At 42.1% G+C, this 22,434-nt stretch overlaps 2 protein-coding genes across 3 annotated transcripts in view; both read left to right on the top strand.

Moving 5' to 3' along the window:
* Nucleotides 1–1,689, top strand: part of prmt3 (protein arginine methyltransferase 3) — a gene marked incomplete at its 5' end in the record, with an annotated part of 47,190 nt that extends 45,501 nt beyond the window's left edge. Inside the window, one exon of the mRNA XM_029256367.1 lies at nt 1,274–1,689. Within this exon, the coding sequence (XP_029112200.1) occupies nt 1,274–1,383 (110 nt within the window). The remainder of the gene's footprint in view (nt 1–1,273) is intronic.
* A 2,827-nt stretch (nt 1,690–4,516) lies between these two features.
* slc6a5 (solute carrier family 6 member 5) lies at nt 4,517–21,470 on the top strand. Of its 2 annotated transcripts, none has more exons than XM_029256373.1 (16): nt 4,517–4,559; nt 5,678–6,139; nt 7,136–7,277; nt 8,327–8,458; nt 8,683–8,856; nt 9,740–9,887; nt 10,169–10,301; nt 10,635–10,769; nt 11,359–11,462; nt 12,631–12,755; nt 13,112–13,224; nt 15,024–15,155; nt 16,715–16,814; nt 17,280–17,380; nt 18,031–18,198; nt 20,739–21,470. In XM_029256373.1, the coding sequence occupies exons 1-16, from the start codon at nt 4,557–4,559 to the stop codon at nt 20,895–20,897; spliced, it is 2,331 nt and encodes a 776-aa protein (XP_029112206.1). In that variant the 5' UTR covers nt 4,517–4,556; the 3' UTR covers nt 20,898–21,470. The 2 variants fall into 2 exon arrangements, with proteins under 2 accessions (XP_029112206.1, XP_018618868.1); XM_018763352.1 differs by lacking the exon at nt 4,517–4,559 and adding an exon at nt 6,891–6,899 and having other exon boundaries at nt 6,012–6,139.
* The last annotated feature ends 964 nt before the right edge of the window (nt 21,471–22,434 follow it).

Consider the following 22,434-nt stretch of genomic DNA (forward strand, 5'->3'; position numbering starts at 1 on the left):
TATGCCCGTCATGGCTAAATACACAAGAACGTATCTTGTTTTCTCAAGCAAAATAGGGATAATGTTTTGGCCTTATGGATGAGTTTACTGTTCTCTGTTTTTCTTAATTGCAAATTCTGAAAGGGGATGTGTATACAACGTACGCTACCAATCAAAGATTCATGCTGAAGTCTGCTTTCTTCGCTACAGTGCAGTCAGGGACCTGTACATGTTTACTGCTGTATCTGTTACACACATTGAGAGTGGTGTATAAATGGTAAAACATCTGTAACACTGCACCCAGAACAGCGCTTTTCTCTCTGCTGAGCTGGTGTTACAGCTGCGTTGAACTGTAACTGCTCTCACCGAAACATGCGCGTAAGCACTCCCCGGTGACAAATGTGGATGCGCTGGCTCCACTGTGTCGTGACTGGAAAGTGGGTCTTCGCTGTGTGACGGTGGTAGCGGCATGCCCGGTGGGCAGCTGCAAAACGGCACCCGTGATGCTTGTGGGCTAGCAGAAGGATTGCTGAAGAAAGGAGCACAGATGCCACCTTCAGCGCTGTCCTTTGTCCTGCTTTCACTCGCAGCAATCAGATAAGAGATCTGCAAAGGGAAAAAAAAAAAAGAAAAGGGGGGGAAAGTCTTGTTTACCAAATGAGTAAACATTCATTTACCCTGGCAGTCACTCGTGCAGTTAATCAAACTAATTATATGCTGTATTATCTCCCGGGCCAAACGTGCATCACATCTACTGTAATCATATGCGCTCCGATTGCCATCTGGATAGAGCGTGTATCCGTATGTGTGTATGTGTGCCTCATTCTTGTGCACTGGGCAGCTGTATACACTGGAAGCTATTGCATCTGAAAACGTTTGAGTCAAAGCATAAACAGTGAAGATTTATGTTGCTGCCCTAGGACAGTAATTGATGAAACCTGGAGGTGTGGATTTTATAAATTGCATTCATGTTAATATGTATTAAATGCTAAAGTTCGCATTAAGGATTTTTATGTGTTTTCGGAGCTGTAAATTCAGTAAAAACCTTATGATGCCCTGCAGTATTTTCACCTTAGTTGTCCAGAAAATGCTTAATATACGGTGTTGCTAATGTAATTCGTTTCCTTGGCAGTGGTTTTACCATCTAACAGAATTGTTTAAATAAGCCATGTAGTGTGTGTGTGTGTGTGTGTGTGTGTGTGTGTGTGTGTGTGTGTGTGTGAGAGAGTATGGAGGCTTGTACCAGCTGAACTCACTGAACACTGTGGTGTCCCACTGCTGTGCTACTCTGCAGGCGAGAACCTGCAAGGGCGAATCTCTGTCCGCAAGAACAGAAAGGACCCGCGCGCACTGCTCATCACCATCAGCCTGGGAGATCAGAAGCAGACCTACAGTCTCCAGTGAAGATCCCCCCCCCCCATTGATATTTCACGCATGCCTTCTCCATGTCAGTCATTAAAGTGCAGTTTTACAGAAGCTCTGGCTTGACACACACTTCTGAGCACCTGCCTACTCTGCAGCTTCCTGTTCGCAGGTAAATTCGGGATGAATTACAGTTAGCCACATACCGTAGGCTTGTGTTCAGCCTTCACCCTCGGTGCTGATACCCTGCAGTGCAGGTTTTTGTTACTACAGACTGAAAATGAATGGCTTACACACCCCCTCATTGTGTAATGTTCTTTCTTGGAAATAAATGAATTCTCAACCCTTTTGGTCACATTTGATTTGTTCCCAAAATTAATTCTGGTCCTAGATGTCCATGTTTAGTGAGTTGAGGCGTCCCTCCTCATGTTCCTATTAAAGTCACGACCAGACACTGCCTTCCTCCCACAGTACAACTGCAAATGGTACAAATTCTATATCGCTGCTCTCATCCACTTCCAATTTTTCCCTTTCCCAGAGCAAGAAAAAGCTTAATTTTTGTGAGAACGATCTAACTGCGGGGCACCCATCTGTCTGCTCAGAAAAAGCAAAGAATCAGTTTCCAGCTGAAAATGCTGACAAAAAATATAACACTGCTCTCCCGAACAGCCTGCTGATATGAGAAAGGTTTCATTCACAAATTGTCAGCATCATGAGTTATAATTATTGAAGCTGAGAGAGAACAAAACGGGGAATGTTCTTTTTTTCTTGAAAGATGTTGCATAGCTGTGTATTTTGCTTTGCCTACTGAAAGCAATTTTCACAGAATTCGAGTTTTGCTTAAAGTGTGCAAATTGATCATTTTATATTTAGCAGACACTTTTGTCCAAGGTGACTTTCAGTATGATTTTACCCATTTTAACAGTACCCATTCAGAGTAATTTCTACAGCATACGTGGGATTGGAACCAATGAGCTTAATTTTTACAAGGGCAGAGCTCTAACCATTACGCCACCTGCTGTGCTCATTTATTATTTTTTTCTGAATTTAAAAAAAAAAAAAAAAAAAAAGAAAATTTGTCCGAAATTTGAATTCAGGGAAAAACGCGTCCCTCCCTGTTCGCATTCCTCGAGTGGGCTGCTTGTGTGTGACCTTCAGTGAATCATTTCCATTCTTTGCCGGTGTCTCTTATCGCGGCGCTGTCAGAAAGGCGTTAAAGTGATACATTAATTACAGGAGCCGCACGTAATTAATGACCGTGCGATCAGTGCCGCTATTATCTTGGGTCAGGCGAGGTCACCACAGCCCGCGCCTTGATTTCTCACCCGTCGAGGAGAAAACGCACAAACACACTTTCATGTGTTTCAATATTTCAAATAAAACTCCGCAAAATAATTTAGTAGCGTTTTGCTCCAATTTTTGTCCTGTCGTCGACGAAGCAAGTGAATTTTGAAGCATTCCGGATTCCCTTAAGTTCAATAGCCTGACTGAGCAAGAAATTACCTTGGCTTTTTGGTCGCTGTACTTTTATCTCCATGCAACATTAGTATTTTTATGCTATTAAAAATAAAATATTTGTTGGACAAACCTAACAACTGCGCGACCCTGGCGCTCGGCCGCAGTATTGGCAATGCGCGCGAGAAAGAGAGGAGCCGCGCGGCGAGGAGGAGCGGAAATCAATTACAATTACTCTTCGTTGACAAAGTAATTAAGAGTGGAGCGGCCAGTTAATTCGCTGCGGAAAGGCTTATCGAGGCTGCCCGAGGATTTATAGCCGCTCGGCTCGTCCACAGTGATTATCTCCCGGTATCAGGGAACGGGGAAGTGTCGGGAAAGGCGGGAAAAGTGAGTGGCACGGCACAGTCCGTCGCGAGACGCCTCCGTAACAAACATGCTTGCATGTCACAGTGACAAGCTTCTTTAACGATTAAAACTTTGACCTTTCGTGATTCCAGAAAGCCGTGTCACGTGTGTTAGCACGCGAGCTCTTCGCTATTTCAACTTTTAGCTAAAAAAAAGATGCTGGTAAGTGTCGCTTAAAAAAGGTGATTCCAGAAACGGACAGAGCGCTTGTGAACAGAATGAGGAAAAACAGGCGCGTCTTTCCTGACGTACTGTATTGACCAATGGGAACCTTCCGGCACTTTCCTCGGCTACACCCTAATTACTGCTCCCGCGACGCTCTTCTACACGCGCAAAGTAATCCAACTGAGTACAGTCATCTAACATCCCAGCATACTACGAATACCACCTTGCTTGCGATGGCTTCTCACGAATTCTGCCCCATTGTAAAAGCATTGATGTTCATTAAAATCCTACACAATGAATGTATAAACTCTCAGTCAGTGATGTAGCCCATGCGAGAGCTGCAACCTTCGCTAGTAAATTTTAATAGACATTCAGCATTTTTTGTTTAAAAAAAAAAAAAAAATCCCACAGTTCTCCTTCGTGTACTTGCAAATTTTCTGTCAAGATCAACAACGCAAAAGTATATTTCTTAATGCTGATAAAAAAGAACGAATTTGTCAGTGAAAATCAAGCAAAAAAAAAAAAAATTATTTCTGATCTCTTTTGCCAAGTAAATGTTTCTTCACGTCGAAGCGTAAAGAAACGGAACGGCTGCTGGAAATGAACGCGCCTAAACTGTCCCACCGCACACAGTGAACAAAAGACAAAGCTAAAGAAGGTTTAGAGCCGCCGGGAGAAAAGCTCCAGAAGAGCAGGACATGTCCTGTCCTGGCCGGTCAAGTTCTGCCCTGTCCTCTCCTGTTATTTGCTGTCCTGTCTATTTAACTTCCTCAACTCTCTGCGTTCCACGCGATCGTGCTCGAGAACGATTTTGCGGCCGGCGGTGGAACACCGTGCCTACGTGCGCTCGCGACCAGTTAATTAATCAGCCGCAAATGAAGCAGCCCGAACGCAGGCGCGCGTTCCCGCCCTCGCATCCACGCACGCTCGCTGACGATGAGTGACAGCCGGCGCGCGCGCGCGCTCCTGCGCTTGTCCCTTTAAAAATCAGAATCCAAGGCTAATGATTTATCAAACTCTTATTATCAGGAAAATGTCAGGCGAAGGGCACCTTGCTGGGCACTGACGCAAAGGCGCTCTTTCCCACGGAGGTATAGAAAGCTTTGCACTTAGAGGAGCTTAATTCACTCTCTGCGTCTCTCCCTTTACTGCGCTTTTCTGCTTTTGCACCCAGCGTTTCTACACACATGGTGAGTACCGTGTCCCCTTACAGTTCGACATCCTTTTCTATTCATCTCTAGCGTGGTCGCGTCTACGGGTTTACTGAGATTTTTGAGTTCCATCTGAAAACGAACACGCCTAAAGCTACGTTTTAATTTTTTTCCGCAATAAGCGCTGTCCTTGGTACTGAAATGCAGCTGCGGACGTTACTCACGCGCAATGCAGCTGTTACTAAACGAACTTTTCAAAAACCTCAGGCGGAAAATTTGCGTTAATATAATTTCACAGGAGGTAAAATGATAATGTTTACAATTGAATTTCGCCATAAATGTTACCTTACAAATATTGAGTGTTCATATAAGAACGTTTTAAAATACATTTGTGTGTTTTATTTTAGAACGAATAAACATGCTACCATCGGAGCCAGTTATTTCTGAAACGTTTGAATAAATGCATGCCATTTAATTTTCTAGTGGAAGTCACATTATAATTTCCTTCAGCGTAACGCGTAATGATTTTAGCTGTTTTTTTTCCCTCATCCGATAAATGATTTGTGTTTTGTGTGGATATGCTCAACGCGGCCAGGCTTGTAGGGATGCCTGCCGCTGGGGGGGAGCGGGGCTCCAGAAAGCCCCAGCAGCTTGTCTATTGCCTATAAAACCAGCGAACGTGCCGGCCTGAATGACAGGGGGGAAATGGGCCGTAAAATTAAAGAATCTTTCTATAATGGTGAAAACACCGACCGGCCGTGAGCTGAGAGCCAGAGGAGCGGAGCAAGCGCGCGACAAAGAGTTAAAAAAAAAAGGAAAAAGCGATACAATTATTAATGCAGCGATATATTTATTTGCAGCGTGTTTTTCTAATCTGACTCTCCATTACAATGTCGTGATTTAAAAAAAAAAAAAATAAAAATCATGTACTTCTAAAAATGACAAATTGAGTTTGTTATATATATATATATGATCAGGATATACTGCATATACATTGTTAGATATGTTAATACACATTTACAGACACACGCAGTATATGTATTATATAAAAATGTGGGTGTATCTACGAAGTATTACATTTAGCGTCCTAGTCTCTTCGTATTGATTGTCTGCGATCGGTATTAATTGTGTGTATGTCTGCACGTCGCGTTCCTCAGGAATCCAGTATGACAAAGGTTCCCTCGAGCGCTCCTCCTGCCAGTCCGAACCCTGTAGCGCAGCCCGAAGGAGCTCTTGGAGTTTCCACGCACAGCAGCAGCAACCCCGCGTGCAGCGCACAGCCCGAGCCGCAGGCGCAGGCGCAGCCGCAGCCGCAGCCGCCCGTCGCCAACGAGAGGAAAACTTTCTGCCCCGCGGAGAACAAAGCTGGAGAGGCGGACGGAAACAAGGCGTACGGGACGTTCAAAAACGCGCCGCCCCGCGCCGACGGCTCCGCGGCCCTGCACGGGACTTTTGTGTCCTCCCATTGCACAGAGCCCTGCTTGTCGAACCAAAGCGCACTGAAGAGCACGGCGGAGCAGAACAATGCCACGGGCAACTGGACCCCCATGATGAGTCAGACCACCGTGATACTGGGGACAGATGGCAATACTGCTGTCCTGCCTGGATCCGAGGCCGAGGTAAGTGGCTCACAGCGACGGTCCCATACAGGACGGGACAGGACAGGACAGGACAGGACACGTGGTCAAACACGTCCAATGGCGGGACAAGTGAAATACATCATGTATTCTTTTAACCGAAGAAGACGTGTCTCCAGAAGCGGTCGAAACTAAAGACTTTCTTTCTATCGATTTTGTTCCATCCGTGTTATGATCTGCCAGTTAAAATCTGGGCTGTGACCTGATCCGAAGTAGAACTGCCACTGCCTTTTGCTTTCACCGCAGCATTTATTTCTTAGATCAACGACAGTTCGCTGGCGGTTCGCACGTGCTATGTGTGACACACAGCTGTTAAAATACAGTTATATAGTTGTGGTAGTGATGATTTTTGCACGATATTTTAGTGTGTTAAGAAAATCTACGCTGTGTAAATGAGTAAATCATTTTAAATGTTAATATATCAGTGTTAGCTAAACTAACAGCAACAGCAGCAACTCAAGCGTCAATAATCATAAATTAATAATAATGATTAATGGCGATAGTAATAATGTGCAGGAGGGTGTAGTATTACAGGTTTTTTTTAAAAAAAAATTGTACAGACTGTTTTTCTTGCACTTCTGTAACATTGAAGTATTCTTTGGAAAAGCCGCAGTGAGAAATGTTCTGCTCTCTGGGGACGCCTTGCTTTGCTCTGCTTTGCTCTGCGCATTTCTGCGCTGCCCTGCGCTGCTCTGCGCTGCTGGTGCCACTGCCGACTGACGCATTACATAAGGTTGCGGGAGTTCTGTCCATTGTTCAGCTCCTCGGGGGAATTTTAACACAAATTAAGGGGAGCTTTCATCACTGCCAGTTGCTTTCCATTGATAAAAGCACTGGCATTTTCCTTCCCCAGATTAATTTAAATTTAACCACTAATACTACTAATAATAATAACTCCAGCTGGTGTTTTACACAAATGAACGACGGAGGTAGTTGTTTTTACAAGCAGCTTCAAATTTTTGCAACTGTCTTCCTCAGGATGACGATGATGACGGAGATGAGAACAAAGCCAGGGGGAATTGGTCTAATAAGCTGGATTTCATTCTGTCCATGGTGGGCTATGCTGTGGGTTTGGGAAACGTGTGGAGGTTCCCTTACCTGGCCTTCCAGAACGGAGGAGGTAAGGAGGGAATCCGCGCACACGCAGGATCTGAAGGATTAACGGTCATCGGTTAGGCCCGTTATGACCAAACCCCCCCACCTCCACCCCCACCCCCACCCCTCCATCACTTCGTTGAGCTCTTCACAGAATTGAGTAAAGGAGCACTGGATGGATTTCGTACCTATTCTGAGAAGTGGCCAGTGCCCAAAGAGATCATACAGTTCTTGTTTCCCCGTAGAAATAAATGCATTTTTTCCACAGATAACTAAAACCACAATTAGATGTGATGGAGGAGTTTTTGTAATTAAAAAAATATTTTTTTTTTTGCTTTTTACAATTTTTTCTTTCGTTGTACTTACCTGGTAGCGCACACCGATTATTAGTATTATTTCAATGTGTGCTTTTATATGGCGAGTCTTTACAAATTATGAACATTTTTTTTTATATTAACAGTATGTGTTTTACTTATTTATTTTTGTACTCCGAAAACCATTTTGATTAAATTTTATGTAGCAAAGATTATATAACTTTATATAATATTGACACGCTACTTTGTGCAATATTTTGCAAATTACTTTTATTATTTTACGTTGCTGTAGTAATATTGTAATAGTTTTGTAATGCATAAACACGTTTATAAGACTGCCCTTTATTTACCGTTTTTATAGAATTACGAAGTCAATCTTATATTCAGTTATAAATATTTTAACTAAACATTTCTAGTTGTATTTCACTGCTAAGCGAATTTCCACAAAACGGCTCACTCACTAGCGGGAAAAATAATCAGCAAAAGTTTAAAATAATCCCAGAGGATCTATTTATTTTCTCGTCACTGCTGTAACATGTCTGCAAATTGTTAGAAATAATTTCTCCATAATTTTGTACGTGTGTTTAATAATATAAGCCCTTTCAGTAATACCTCTTCCAGCCCTTATTGGTGTGTTTGTCAAGTACCGTGATTTTGTTCACATTTGATTTCGGGTGATGTGTCACTATGATGGTGCTCTTATGGATCCATCACACACCTCGTACCACGGATGATCTGACGGCCGTGTCTCTGTGTCCAGGTGCTTTTCTCATTCCTTACCTGATAATGCTGTGCCTCGCTGGGATCCCTATATTTTTCCTGGAAGTGTCACTGGGGCAGTTCGCCAGCCAGGGTCCAGTGTCAGTATGGAAAGCTATCCCCTCCCTGCAAGGTACTCCAATACTGCACACTTTCTGGATGCTGTGTCCATTTTTTCATGTATACAATTCAGTAAATAAGTTCTAGTCCTTTCCTGACAAATCAGGAGAGAATCATCCTTTATTCTATGCAGAATGAATGTACCTCAGAAACCATAAGCACATGATGACTGAATGTAACTCATTTCCTTGCAGCATAAGAATAATTGGTGTATTTCGTCTCATTTATTTATTTTAGGTTGCGGGATTGCCATGTTGATTATATCTGTCTTAATAGCCATATACTATAACATAATAATGTGCTGGACATTGTACTACCTGTTCGCTTCGTTGAAGGGCTCACTGCCATGGGCTCACTGTAGGAATTCGTGGAACACCCTGGACTGTAAAGACAAAGACATGCTGCAGTTAGGTAAGGGTGGCTTCAATCACGTCCGGCTGCAGGCGGAGAGGCGCATTGCGCAACCCTGCAATATCAAAGGGGCCAAACTGAGACATATCGCATGTACAGGCTTTATTGTTTCTGGTCGGATTTGCGCTCGTTTTATACAACTTTTTTCCTTCGCACAATTTGGATTGACAGAAAAAAAGAGGATAGAGCTAGAATTCACATTTGCGTTGAGACAGACGTCCTGAAATGCATATGAAAGGGCTTCGTGGTGTGCATTTTTTAGCCCAAATTACGTGTGTGTGTGTGTGTGTGTAGAAAGGCGGCCTAATAACTGTAAATGTATCACTTAGCGAACACTATGAAGTACCTTAGAGGAATGGCATATATTATATAATAATATCATGTCTTTTTAATTGCATACAAAACTTTTTCAAGTATAAAAAGTTACATTTCATAATGTAAAATAAGGTGCATGAGGTTGTTGAGTGTAAAAGGTGAACCTTCACAGTGCTGCCTGATCTGTATTAGCTCGCGAAGCACGCGCCCGTACAGAAAAAATGCTGTTCTGACAGATTTACTGTAAGGGAATTGCTGCAGTGTCACGGCGAGCGCTCGGGCGCCCCACGTGGCCACGTAGAGAACTGCAACAAGACTGTGGATGTCGCTGTTCTACGTACTGCTGAGTGCTCAAAAATGGCAATGTCTTGTTTATTGCTAATAAATTCCTCCGTTTTCCACTTTAAAATGCTCTCTATATCCCCACGCCTGCTCAAGTACTGTATTTGATCTTCTTTTACACAATTTTATGCCGACTTATGTTCAGAGGTGGAATGCAGGACTTGCTTGTATTGAGAGCTTTGTGCAGGTGTGCTCATGTACCCTCAATGCTTTGTCAATGTGACAGACTCCTGTATACTGCGAGATAAGAATGGCACTTCTATAAAGAACACAGCCTTCTGTATGTCGGCGAATGCCCTTGGGAATCTGAGCAAGCTTACAAACATAACTTCAGAAAACAAAACCTATGTCAGCCCCAGTGAAGAGTATTTCAAGTAAGTGCTGCATCTTTATAACGCCTTGCTCTCGAGGCATGTTATTCCGAAAACACTGAGGTTTTATATGGTGTCAAAGAATTGTATAACAAGGTTTTAATTAATTGACAAAATAGTTTTACTATTCATAAAAAAAATAGTGGAAAACCGATCGATAGACAACTGTTTTGGCAACCAACTTATTGCCCTCTCTCCTGTTTAAAGTCCACTCTACAGTGCATTTCACCTGCTCAGGTATTCAGTCCTGGAGTAATAATAACTAGGTGTGTTTCTTGGAACAGGTACAATGTGTTACACATTTCTAAAGGCATTGAGTACCCAGGGGATATTCGATGGCCTTTGGCTCTTTGCTTATTCCTGGCCTGGGTTATTGTCTATGCATCTCTTGCAAAAGGAATCAAGTCCTCTGGGAAGGTAAGACACCCATTCATTTCCAGTGAATAAATGCAATTCTTGCCTAGGAGTGTCAGTGTTCTGTTTAATATTTAGTAAGTAACTGGAGGGAGGTGGTCACCCATTTATGGACCTATTATGGGAGGTCTCCCTCTAGTGGATCTATACTTCAGTTACAGTCAATCAATGCCCCCTCTAGTTCCTCATAGTAGCATCTCATGGACGTGTTTACTGTCTTAGTCTTTCATCATTCTATGAATTTATAGAAACTGCAGAGCCCATCACAGCAGCACCATGTGTTTCTCTGCCTGCAGAGATTATGTTTTTTTTTTTTTTGCATCCACATTTCCACAGGTGGTGTATTTTACAGCCACTTTTCCATATGTGGTACTGGTCATTTTGTTGATCAGGGGAGTCACACTGCCTGGGGCTGGATCTGGCATCCTCTACTTCATAACACCAAAGTGGGAGAAGCTCAATGATGCTAAGGTAACTTCAGCAGCACCTGCTACAGCACATGTAGAGCAGACAGATTTGTTAACTGTGCACAGGGCAGTCATTATAATATCGGAGATGATAAATTAGGTTAAACTTGTTTTTTTTTTTTTTTTTTTTTTCTTCTTTTTTTTTTAAAAAAAACCCCCTGTGATTTGTGCCTCTGAATATAGCTTTACGAAAACTTTTGCTTAAATATACCCGTGTTCTGTTTTGAAAAGGGGATGTAATCTCAAACTGCATGTCAGAAAAAGCAAATAAATGTTGGAATTGTGAAAACATGTGAACTCAACTCTTTGTTTACCAAAAGCTCATTTTTGTAATGAATCTAGACAGGTGCTTATGGATACTTTTTATTTGCATTAAAAATTATGTTAACATTACACTGTCACCTTGAGTTAAAAAAGTGATAAAGCACACGCAAGGGATGTATGACGCCTGACACTTTGTAGAATCAATCCTGTTTTGTTTTTTGAAACTGTATTCCAAAAAGCATATCCTTCAGACACTGCTGTCAATATCTTCAGTTTCCTGATGTCATGATGCAACTGTGTGACTCTCTAACCCTGTGTTCTGTTGCTAGGTGTGGAAGGATGCTGCTACTCAAATTTTCTTCTCCCTGTCTGCAGCCTGGGGTGGACTTATCACTCTGTCTTCCTACAACAAATTCCACAATAACTGTTACAGGTGAGAGACCTTGAAAATGCACATTCAGTCATTGATTAATTACTGCAGCCAAATGGCATATTTTGCAGCACTTCAGTAGCTTTCACTGAACCTTCTGTTGCAGAACTGGCTTTGTTTAACCTTACATATTTGCAGATTTCTTTGTGAAGTGTCTTTATGTTCTATGATGGCTGATAGAGAAAGGAAGCGCACATCGTATTCGAACACTGAAGAGTCTATTATTCAAATAAGACACACCAACAGGCGACAGGTTAGGTTGTTGCCTCTGGATTTGGAAGTCAGAGGTTTGAATCATATCATAATATCACTGAGAAAGTATTTACCCTGGATTGCTTCACTAAAAATTACCCAGGTGTATAATAGGCAAATCACTGTAAGTCACTTTTGAGGAAGGTGTGAGGTAAATGTACACCAGCACAACGGAGGAAAAAGTCCGAATTTGACTGGTTGGTTTGTGTCCAGCCCCCTTTGATTTTGGAACTAGGGGTTGAACATCTTTCCCTGTGTATTATTGTATGTGTCTCCACTAGAGAGCAGTAGATGTCCAAGCTGCGTCACTATTGCAGTTACGTCATCAGATTTAAAAAAAACCTTTTTACTTAGCATTGCAGTGTCATTAATGTGGCGCACACACACACACACACACACACACACACACACACATTGTCTGAAACTGCTGGTCGAGCGGGAGCCTAATCCAGCAACACAGGGCGCAAGGCTGGAGGGACACACCCAGGACGGGACACCAGTCCGTCACAGGGCACCCCAAGCGGGACTCGAACCCCAGACCCACCGGAGAGCAGGCCCTGGCCAAACCTGCTGCACCACCACACCCCCTCTATCAATGTGGCACTTTGGATGCTAATATTTAAAACCACTTGTGGTGTAAACATTATTCTCACCTGCATGCTTATGTAGGTTTTCAAATATGATGGATTAACAGGATTTTCCAAAGGATGCTTTCTTCCTGAAACAGAATATTTTTGCTTCATTGATTGAATTGAATTGAGATGTAGCTGTTTTTTATGTGTGGGATATAAATAGACTGTTCCCAATGAGCAGTAAAGTGCGCATTTGTGCGAAACCTCAGGTGTGCCCGTGACAGGGCTCCACTTTGAGGCCGACTTCAGCTGTTCCCCCTGTTGTTCCTGTGTTTCATTCTCTCTAGGGACACCATTATTGTGACATGCACAAACAGTGCCACCAGCATCTTTGCAGGGTTTGTCATCTTCTCTGTCATTGGCTTTATGGCACACGAGCTCAAAGTGCCAATTGAAAAGGTCGCCGATGAAGGTAAATTAAGAGCTGCTCGTTCAAAAATATGATTTAAAAAAAGGAAGAAATCGGCAGCAAATGCACACACATAAGTTCTGGAAACTTGAATTAGCATTCTGAATATGTACAGCAATAAAGATTCTTTTTTTTTTAAAACTTTGTAAGCCTGCTGCTCAGTTTCTGATGATGTTAACGTTTTATGAACAGCTCCTGGGAGCCCAAATAATTCCACAAAGAAAAATAGGATTGGTTCATATATTGCGCACTGCCACATAAAATATTTAAGGACCACACCCTTTGATGAAGGCGCTGCTGCGACGCTCCCATAGCAGGACATGTGAGCTGACAGCGCTGTTCCTTCCTGTGATCCCCAGGCCCTGGCATCGCGTTTGTGGTGTACCCTGAGGCACTCACCAGGCTGCCTGGGTCCCCCTTTTGGGCCATCATCTTCTTCCTTATGTTGCTGACACTGGGGCTGGATACCATGGTAACCAGTCTTGTTGCTTTCTGGGTGACTCTGTAAGCCACTTCTGCATCTGTAAGAATGTCAAGAAAGGGGTATTACTCCTCATAACAATATTATTCATTGATGGACTAACATCAGAATATAAATTAATAACCATTCATGTTGATATTAATGTGTATATATAATGTAAACTCTATTTGCAAACAATCACAAATACCTGTAACTACTGACCTTTTAGTTTTGTTTCAAGCAGTAATTTTAAATATGGATTTCAACATTTTAAATATTTTCTAAGAAACATATTAAATGAAATAGAGGCATGGGCAAAAGGGAAACCCTTAAAATATGTATAAGAATATCGAGGAGTTAACAAGAACCAAGGCTACACTTTGCCTTCGGGATAGCTTCAGTCCTTCTTGAAGTACAGTCTATGATTCATAATGGTTTGTGGTTGTGATACCAGATGGCTTACTGTGCCATCACAGCTCAACCATCATGTTTAACTGTTGGCAATAGACAGTGTGGGTTAAAGGCTTTCTCCAGCCTTCTCCAGATGTACAAAAGGGGAGCGAACACCTCAAACAATACTGCATTCCTCACTGCTCATGGCTTCAGTTTTTTTCTCATTACTGGAGGTTATGCACTTAAAATTCTCTGCACTGGCCTTGAATACAAGCAGTCTGAAAAGCAGCCTTAAAATACCAATCGGTTTTGTGAAACTCAACTTTTGTTGAAACTGGGTCACAAAGGCATTGATTCAATGACCCTTTCAGTTCCGTGGTAATTTTCCCCACTGTTGTTTTGGGGTTTGTAGCAAATACTCTTACGTTTAGTCTATCCCTGGAAATTTTCCCTCTTGTTTGGCATATTCTTTCATGGTTTCAGGAATATTTTCTAGCCATATTTAATAATTTCACATTTTTTTTCATGTAGTTCAGGCACCTTCTATTTTGCTGTTTTAAAGCTAGCTATCCCACGGTATTTTAGAAGCTGACATATTAAAATGTTTGTTGTCATATCTTTTATGGTTGGTACTTGGTAGACAACTTAGCTGTGTAGCTACTGTTGTAATATGATTTTTTTTTTTTTTTTTTTAACTCAAAAGGGTGAGGCCTTTGTCAGATTTTCCATTGTTTTGTACACCTCCTGTATGCAAATGACATTCATTTGTGGTTTCGGATCACATCGGATGAAATGCTTGCTTACCAATAGCAAGGGTAGAATTAGGGCACTTCTGATGGGATGGAGGTTTATGCTCGGTCCTTCCTGACCGCCTCTCCCAGGTGTGAAAGCCTTAATTAGTGGCATTCACAGCACATGTGGCTCAGTTTCCTCCACACACATTATTAAATTAGGTGATGTTTGCACACCGCACCCTGCTGCTTCTTCCTGCTTGCTTTTGTCTGCGCAAATGAGCAGTTTCTCCATCAACCCAAAGCTCAGTGCAGGGCGAGGTCTGCCTTTCCTGCTCTATTCACTGCTCTTACCACATTGTCTCAATGTGCAGTAAGGCACATTTTAATTGCAGAATTACTTACTGTAATTGCCTGATGAGTGCAGGATGCCACTTCAGCAAGTCATTAAGCTGAGATGAGAATATTCTGATTGTTTACTGCAAAGAGTGAAATAAAATAGATGCTTGCAAAGGTGAAGGAGTATACCAGTTTATGCTCTAGCATTGAATTTTACAGTGTAACTATGGAATTTTCCTGAATTGTCTATGTACAGCGAAGATTAATGCCAGTTTTTCAGTTTGCTCTGTGCTCTTTTGTTACTTTTTGATAAATGACTGTCGTCTTGTCACCTGAATTATTTGACAGTTTGCCACCATCGAAACCATTGTGACATCTGTCTCAGATGAGTTTCCCAAGTACCTGCGCAAACACAAGCCCATCTTCACCTTGGTGTGCTGTATCTCTTTCTTCTTGCTGGGCTTCCCCATGATCACAGAGGTGAGTCTTATGCACAAGAAGGCTACAGTAAGATCATGTCCAGCATGTTGTCTGCAAGCACATACAGTACAGTACCACACTGGAGTATCTTTGATTCTGTACCATCAGAGAAAATCAGGCTGATTAGTGAGAACAGTTCTCTAGCTGAGGACATTTCTTTGGAAGTGATATTCATTAAAGCAGTGTAATAAGCATCACCAAAGTTAAAGTGATCAAAAGTTAAAAGTTGACAGGAACTTTATTTTCATATTCCGTATGTGTTGCCGGGTAGGCTCTGGTTCCCCGCGACCCCGTGTGGGACAAGCGGTTCTGACTGTGTGTGTGTGTGTGGGGATAAGTATATTTGAAATACGTCATGCCCAGTTTTCAAGAGACCTAAGGAAGTGTCATCACTGGTGCTGACACAGCAGGTAGTCCAGATCAGGGTTGTTGCCTTACAGGCTGAAAGTTCCTGGTTTGAATCCTGCCTTTGGTGTACTACCCTTTATCATGGTACTTACCCTAAATTGATACAGTAAGAATACCCTGCTGCATACAATTTTCTGGCACCAAAAGATGCATTGGACAAAAGTCAGCTAAACAGTGGTTAAAACTAATAGGATGTTTTCACCATTTTTGTCTGCACCTGTGTACATGTTTAAATGTCAGTAGGTCCCGATAGTCAAACTTTATTAAGCCATTAGACATGGAATATTAACTGTCATCCTGTGACACATAATTATTGTAGGTCTTTGAAAGCAGTTATTCTTACACTGTAAAAATCTAGTTTGATTTGCACATGGGGGGTGTGGTGGTGCAGTGGGTTGGACCTTGTCCTGCTCTCTGGTGGATCTGGGGGTTCAAATCCCGCTTGGGGTGCCTTGTGACGGACTGGCGTCCCGTCCTGGGCGTGTCCCCTCCCCCTCCAGCCTTAACGCCCTCTGTTGCTGGGTTAGGCTCCGGCTCCCCGCAACCCCGGGTAAGACAATGAGAAACTGTTACCCCATTAATTTCCCTGTAAACTGTCCCAGTGGTTGACATTATATTTTACCAATAATACATGTATTTACAACAAACATAATTCCCGCTCAAACCACAGTAACGCAGGTTGTTACAATACTGTGGCATACAACACCGTTGAAATAACGCTCTCGGTTCAAGAACTCCCTCTTTTCAGGACCTACGCCTACAACCAACCTTCTAACCTTCTTAGCGCCCCCAGACACCACATCATTTTTCCTCTAAGTGCCCCCAGTGGTTACACACACTATTTACAAGTTACCCACAATGCAACTATATTAAGGTTTCCCTTCTAAACAGGAACGCGGGTCGTTGCAATACTTTAACCAGGCAAGTTTGAGTAGGTAGTGCAGTGTGAGCGTGAGCTCGGCTGGAATAAAGACCCTCGGACGCACTCACTGATCGCTCACTATAGCCTAGGGGAGGAGCGACGGTATCTGCCGTGTACCTGTCGCCAGGTAAAAGAGGTGTGTGAACACAACTGTAGTGGACGTTCGTCTCTGTTCGTCAGGACTGTGCCGTGAGAGTCCCTCTATCTGATTTCTGTGTCGCCCTAACAGAACGGGATGTACATGTTGCAACTGGTGGACACCTTCGCTGCTTCCTACTCACTCATCATCATAGCTATTTTTGAACTCATCGGCGTCTCTTACATCTACGGTGAGTAAAAGCTTTTCTCTGTCAAATCGCGTGAAAGCGCTTCAGGTTCGCGGTCTCTCTCCCCGCCGAGCCCGTAGTTCACATTTGGCTGCACTTCCCCGTTCGGCCACTAGATGCCTCTGTCCCCCCATCCCGCATTTTGACCTTCTTCGGGAATTTCCGAGCAGCGATCGATACGAGCGCCGCACATTCCTTTAAATTTAAGAGGCGGGTATTGAAATAATTTCTGAATTCACAGAGCGCTTACTTAGCAGAAGGTCAAAGCGAGTAAATAGGCTGCTGTAGTGGATTTTCGATTTAGCGTGTCGCTCCGTTGTGGCGAGGTGTTCGCTGTGCAGCGAGCCCATTTGCCGCCCGCTCACTGTAGTGAAAGTAGGTCACCATTTTGTTGCTCGCCTGCTGTATCTGTGAATAGCGCTAAATTGACAACTCATGTCCTGGCTCTCTGCTGCATGCTATTTTCAGGCTTGCAGAGGTTCTGCGAAGATATTGAAATGATGATTGGATTCCAGCCAAACAAGTTCTGGAGGATGTGCTGGGCCTTTGTGACACCGACTATTCTTACAGTGCGTAGCTACCTCCTGTACTTAGAAGGACCGCTGACTTGTAGGATTCCCGTTTCCCGCCTTTCTGAAAAATCAATCATTGTATGTCAATAAAAAAAAAAAAAATTGTTTTCACTCATATTCCTGTATTCACTGGTCGCACACAGTAGCTCCTCCTCAATTGTGTTTGCAGTGGACAAACTGCAATGAAATGACAGCTTTTGAACTGGATGAGGAAGAATTGGTGATAAAGAAAGATGAAGTGCCCTCAACTGTCCAAATATAAAAAGGAGCCGTTTCTTACAAACGGCGTATTTTCTCTCAATCTGAGGAATCCAGGCTCATTGGCTGAAGGGACTTGTCACACATTCAGAATTCTGAGCTTCTTTCAGCCGAAAAAAAAAGAGGCACCAGGCTGTTCGTATTGTGGCATATTCATCTGACCATGTTTAAAAGGATTTTGCCCCAATTCACAGGCTGTTTACTTGCTGGACAGTGTGGTATCCATCATGGTTCACATAGGAAACTGTGGCTTAACAGTTAGGTCCAGGTGATGGAAGTCTTTCCGTGCCTCCCCTGTTCAATGACACCTCATTAATCTGTGTTGTCACTGGAAACCATCAGTTTCCAGAGGGTCATCCAAGGATGTGTTGGTCTCTCTCCATTTCTAGTTCATCCTGGGCTTGAGTTTGTACCAGTGGAAGGTGATGACCTATGAGGACTATGTATACCCGACATGGTCCATGGTACTAGGCTGGCTGATGGTGATCTGCTCAGTAATCTGGATACCTATCATGTTTGTGATAAAAATGCACCTGGCACCAGGCACCTTCATTGAGGTAAGTGCTAGGAGGAAAAGCATGCCATTGACTTACCTCTTCTTTCCAGCTTTGCAAATAGAATCAATGTTCTGGTATCTACCACTTGTTAGCCCTTGTTAAAATGAGATGGAGGAAGAGAAGAGGTGAACCTTAAGTGCAAAGACAGGGTCAGGCCCTGAGGGAGTGGTGGACCGAGCCAGTTCGGAATGCTGTCATGTATGTGTGCTGGTTGTGGGTTCTCGTGCCAGCCCCAGACTGTGTGGTTTGCATGTTCTCCACACATACATGTTGTTTTCTTTGTTTACACTGGTTTCCTCGCACATAGTTCAAAGTAACTGAGAAGTTGGATCATGCTTCAGGCGAAACTTTGCTGTATTTGACTAATGTTACATCTCTTTTGCTGCTTTCCTTATGTTCTCCTCTTCCTGGAATATGCTCCATGTCACTTTGAGAATAACAGGAAAAAGTCACTGAAAATAGGGGGAACTGGAAAATATAATTTCAATTATTTGAGTAATGGAAAAACCATGTGGCTGAAACTGCAGTTGTGGCAGTTTGTAAAAATTCACACTTGCATATTAATAAAAGTGGACAAGCTTAAAAAAAAAAAGATCACATTTTTCTAGGCAATTCAGCAAGTCATATTCTGTTCCTCCAAAATCAAAACTCTGATTCTTCTTGTTGAGGAAAGTGCTCAGTTGTTACACAGCCGGTCTTCCAGCAATTAGGCCGTTTCTGTCATCAATTTGACACTATTAAATTTAGATTATGTGCTTAGTTTAAAATGTAAGTCAGAGTCAAAAAGTATGCAGAATAATATTGAATGTTTGTGTGAGCATCATTGCAAAAACTTTTTGACTTACTCTCATAGATGGTACAATCAGAATCTTCAAGAACACATTTTTCATATTGCACTTCAGGAAGTCTCTTGGGGGGTTTTATGCAGTTCACATAACAATCATTGTTTAATAATAGTCTCACACGTAGATGTTTTAGCCTGTTCAAGAAATATCAGCTGTTGAAAAGGTATGTTTACCTTTAAGATACACGAATACATGCTGAAATGCAGCAGACATAACTGTCAATTCAATTAGATTATAACTTTCGTTCAATTAAATCGAGACTGCAGGCATATTTTAATTAACCTACTTCACAGTGTGACTCAAAACCACTGTGTGCTTTAAGAGCTAAGAATGTATTTCTTTAGCTAGTAATGTAGAAAAATTCTATTAGTTATCACATTAAATAAAACCATACTGTGATGGGGGACCTGGCATTTTTTGGTTGGACTATTCATTTTCATTTCCTGAAGCTTACATTAAACGGTATTTGTTAAAAGGGTTGAGAAAACCACTGTTAGACAGCATCAGAAATAGGTGACTGCTCTTTGATTTATTTATGTGGTTGAAGTACACTATTTACCATGTTGCATGAACAAGGAACTTTGATCAGTGTATGCATACTACAAAGACCTTACATTTTGGCTTTTCATAATTCCTTACATGCAAAACAAGGGTTTCTTATGAGGTTTTTTTTTTTTTTTTTAATATATTTATATATATATTTATATTTATAGGGAGGTGCGGTGGCACAGGGGGTTGGACCACAGTCCTGCTCTCCGGTGGGTCTGGGGTTCGAGTCCCGCTTGGGGTGCCTTGTGACGGACTCGCGTCCCGTCCTGGGTGTGTCCCCTCCCTCCTCTGGCCTTACGCCCTGTGTTACCGGGTGGGCTCCGGTTCCCTGTGACCCCATATGGGACAAGCGGTTCTGAAAGTGTGTGTGTGTGTGTGTGTGTGTGTGTGTGTGTGTGTGTGTGTGTGTATATGTATATGTATATGTATATATATATATATATATATATATATATATATATAAAGGTAAATGCATCCAGTTGCTTTCTAGATGTGGTTCTCCTGCTTTATCTGCACTGTAATCTTAGCACCAGAATCAAGACTGGGAAGGAAGCACTAATGTAATGTGTAACACAGATGAAGTTCTTAACTCTGACATAAAGCAGAGGAAACACCAATTATATTTGAGTTTTGTGTACTGTTGGTGTCAATTAGTAATGCGCAGTGCTTGAAAACTGTGTACATCTGAATTAACATGTCATTCTTATGAAGTAATGGTTTTTTTTCTCCTACAAAGAGCTAATTCTCATGTAATTGAAAGTTTTATTTGCATTTTCAGCTCATGCTCTTGCCATTTACTCTGATTCCTATGTGATACAGACACATCAATTTTGTGGAAGCTGAAGACCTGGCTAACTATCTTATCCATCATTGTAACAGAGAAGTAGAGCCCAGGGCAGCTTTAGAGTTATATGCAAGTTATTAAACACTTTGCTGGTCGCCATACTTTAAAGGACATTTTATACAGGTGGCACCATACGAATTTGATTTTTTTTCCTGAAGTAATTAAAATCACTTTGAACCACTGATATGTATTATTTTGTTATTTTACACCAAAATCTCTGGCAGGAGGCACAGTGCCACACCTATGAAACTAGCTGTCTTGCTGTATGCTGGGGTAATACTGATGTTGTCTCACCTCCGCAGCGGCTGAAACTGGTGTGTTCCCCTCAGCCTGATTGGGGCCCCTTCTTGATGAAGCACCGTGGGGAGCGCTACAAGAATATGATCGACCCCCTGGGCACCAGTTCACTAGGACTCAAACTCCCACCCAAGGATTTTGAGCTGGGCTCCCAGTACATGTAGTTGTGGGGGCAGCCTGCGGGTGGTGCGACACGTCTCCCCTCTGTCTTCTTCCCAGCCCTCCTCTTGTCTTTTCGCAGGTTCCTCAGTGGAGCGTGGCGCCTAGCTAGAGCCCACCCCTCCCCTGTCAGCACTGCTGTCTGCAGCTATAAGGAGTTTCATGGGTGTAGAGTACAGTTTTCTCCTCAGTGATGCAGCTCATAATTCAGAGCCTTGGATGGAGGTTTGCCATAAAAGATCACAGGTCAAAGTTTAAAGCACAGATTGTCTCCTGATTGAGGTTTTTATTTTTTTGTGTATGCATTTCATGAAATCAATCATACAGGCAGAGACTCATATAAAACCTAAATCAGGAATGGCTATATATTTATGAAATTTATGACCTAGTTTGGTAAAAATAAAAAATTAAAGCCAATAAATCTGACAAAGTGAAATTAAGGGCATCCTCCTTAATTTAACTTGGAGTACAGAACAGAGGTGTAGTAGGTGGAACAAATATTCTGTGTTCCAAAAGAAGGGTATCTGACCTTAACAGTTATTTCTAAACAAATGGATTTTCTGTAATGTGTCCCCTACTCTGTAACTGTGGGTTTGGGACATTGGGACTCTGTATTACAGATGCATAGAAAGACCTATATATTATCTATCTGGCTTTATTTGAATTATGTTATGATTTTTGTCTGTCTCCTGTCTACATCATCGTTTTACTGTTTTTTTTAGGTTAATTTTTACTAGAAATATCCCGGTGTTGGATACTTCAGCATTTGTGGGTCTGCACTTGATGTTTCCTCTTGACATGAGGGGTAAATACTGTGCCCTTGATCTTTTCTGTACTTTAACTTATTTTCTCTCTATAAACTAATACATATTCTCTCTTACGTAGCATAAAGCACATTGATAGTTTAGGATACAGTAGTGTAGCTCTTTCTGTTCCTCTTTTAAAAATAAGGACAGCGTTCATAACTCTACATTGCAACTTCGAATGTAGTCAGTTGCCATATATATGTGCATTATATGGAGTATATATTGTTAATTGGTATTTGTTGTGGTCTCTTTTTGGCATTTGTGGATCATCTCCCATTTCATATATGTAACTTCAGTAGTCTTGAAAAAATTAAGAGAGAATGTGTATGAATCTGATTTACCAGTTGACAGTTTAATTGTATCTTGTACAAATTTACACTTTTAAAAAGTGATCTGTGTGTTCATGTAATGTGTGCAAATGTTATCACATCTGTATGAGTATCTTATGAACAAATGTTAGCGATAGTGAGAGTAGAATAGCTTAGAAATTCCCTTTTTAGTGGCCCTTTCCTGGGCTGAAATCCTGTTTGTGGACTTTTGGGGACTGCTTTGCCATAAAATGTCTGTCTGTCTCTTCTCATGTAACAGGGTCTCAGGTAAACAACTTCATCAGCCACATTTGTAGTTGTTGATTGTAGAGCATTGCTGTCCAGGAAAAGGCAAGAGTTTATACCTTCTCAAGTATAACGTTGCTTGATTATGTTTCGAAAAAAGTCTTCCCACAAAATTAAGGAAT

The sequence above is a fragment of the Scleropages formosus genome, chromosome 11, assembly GCF_900964775.1.
Source record: "Scleropages formosus chromosome 11, fSclFor1.1, whole genome shotgun sequence".
Classification (NCBI taxonomy): Eukaryota; Metazoa; Chordata; class Actinopteri; order Osteoglossiformes; family Osteoglossidae; genus Scleropages; species Scleropages formosus.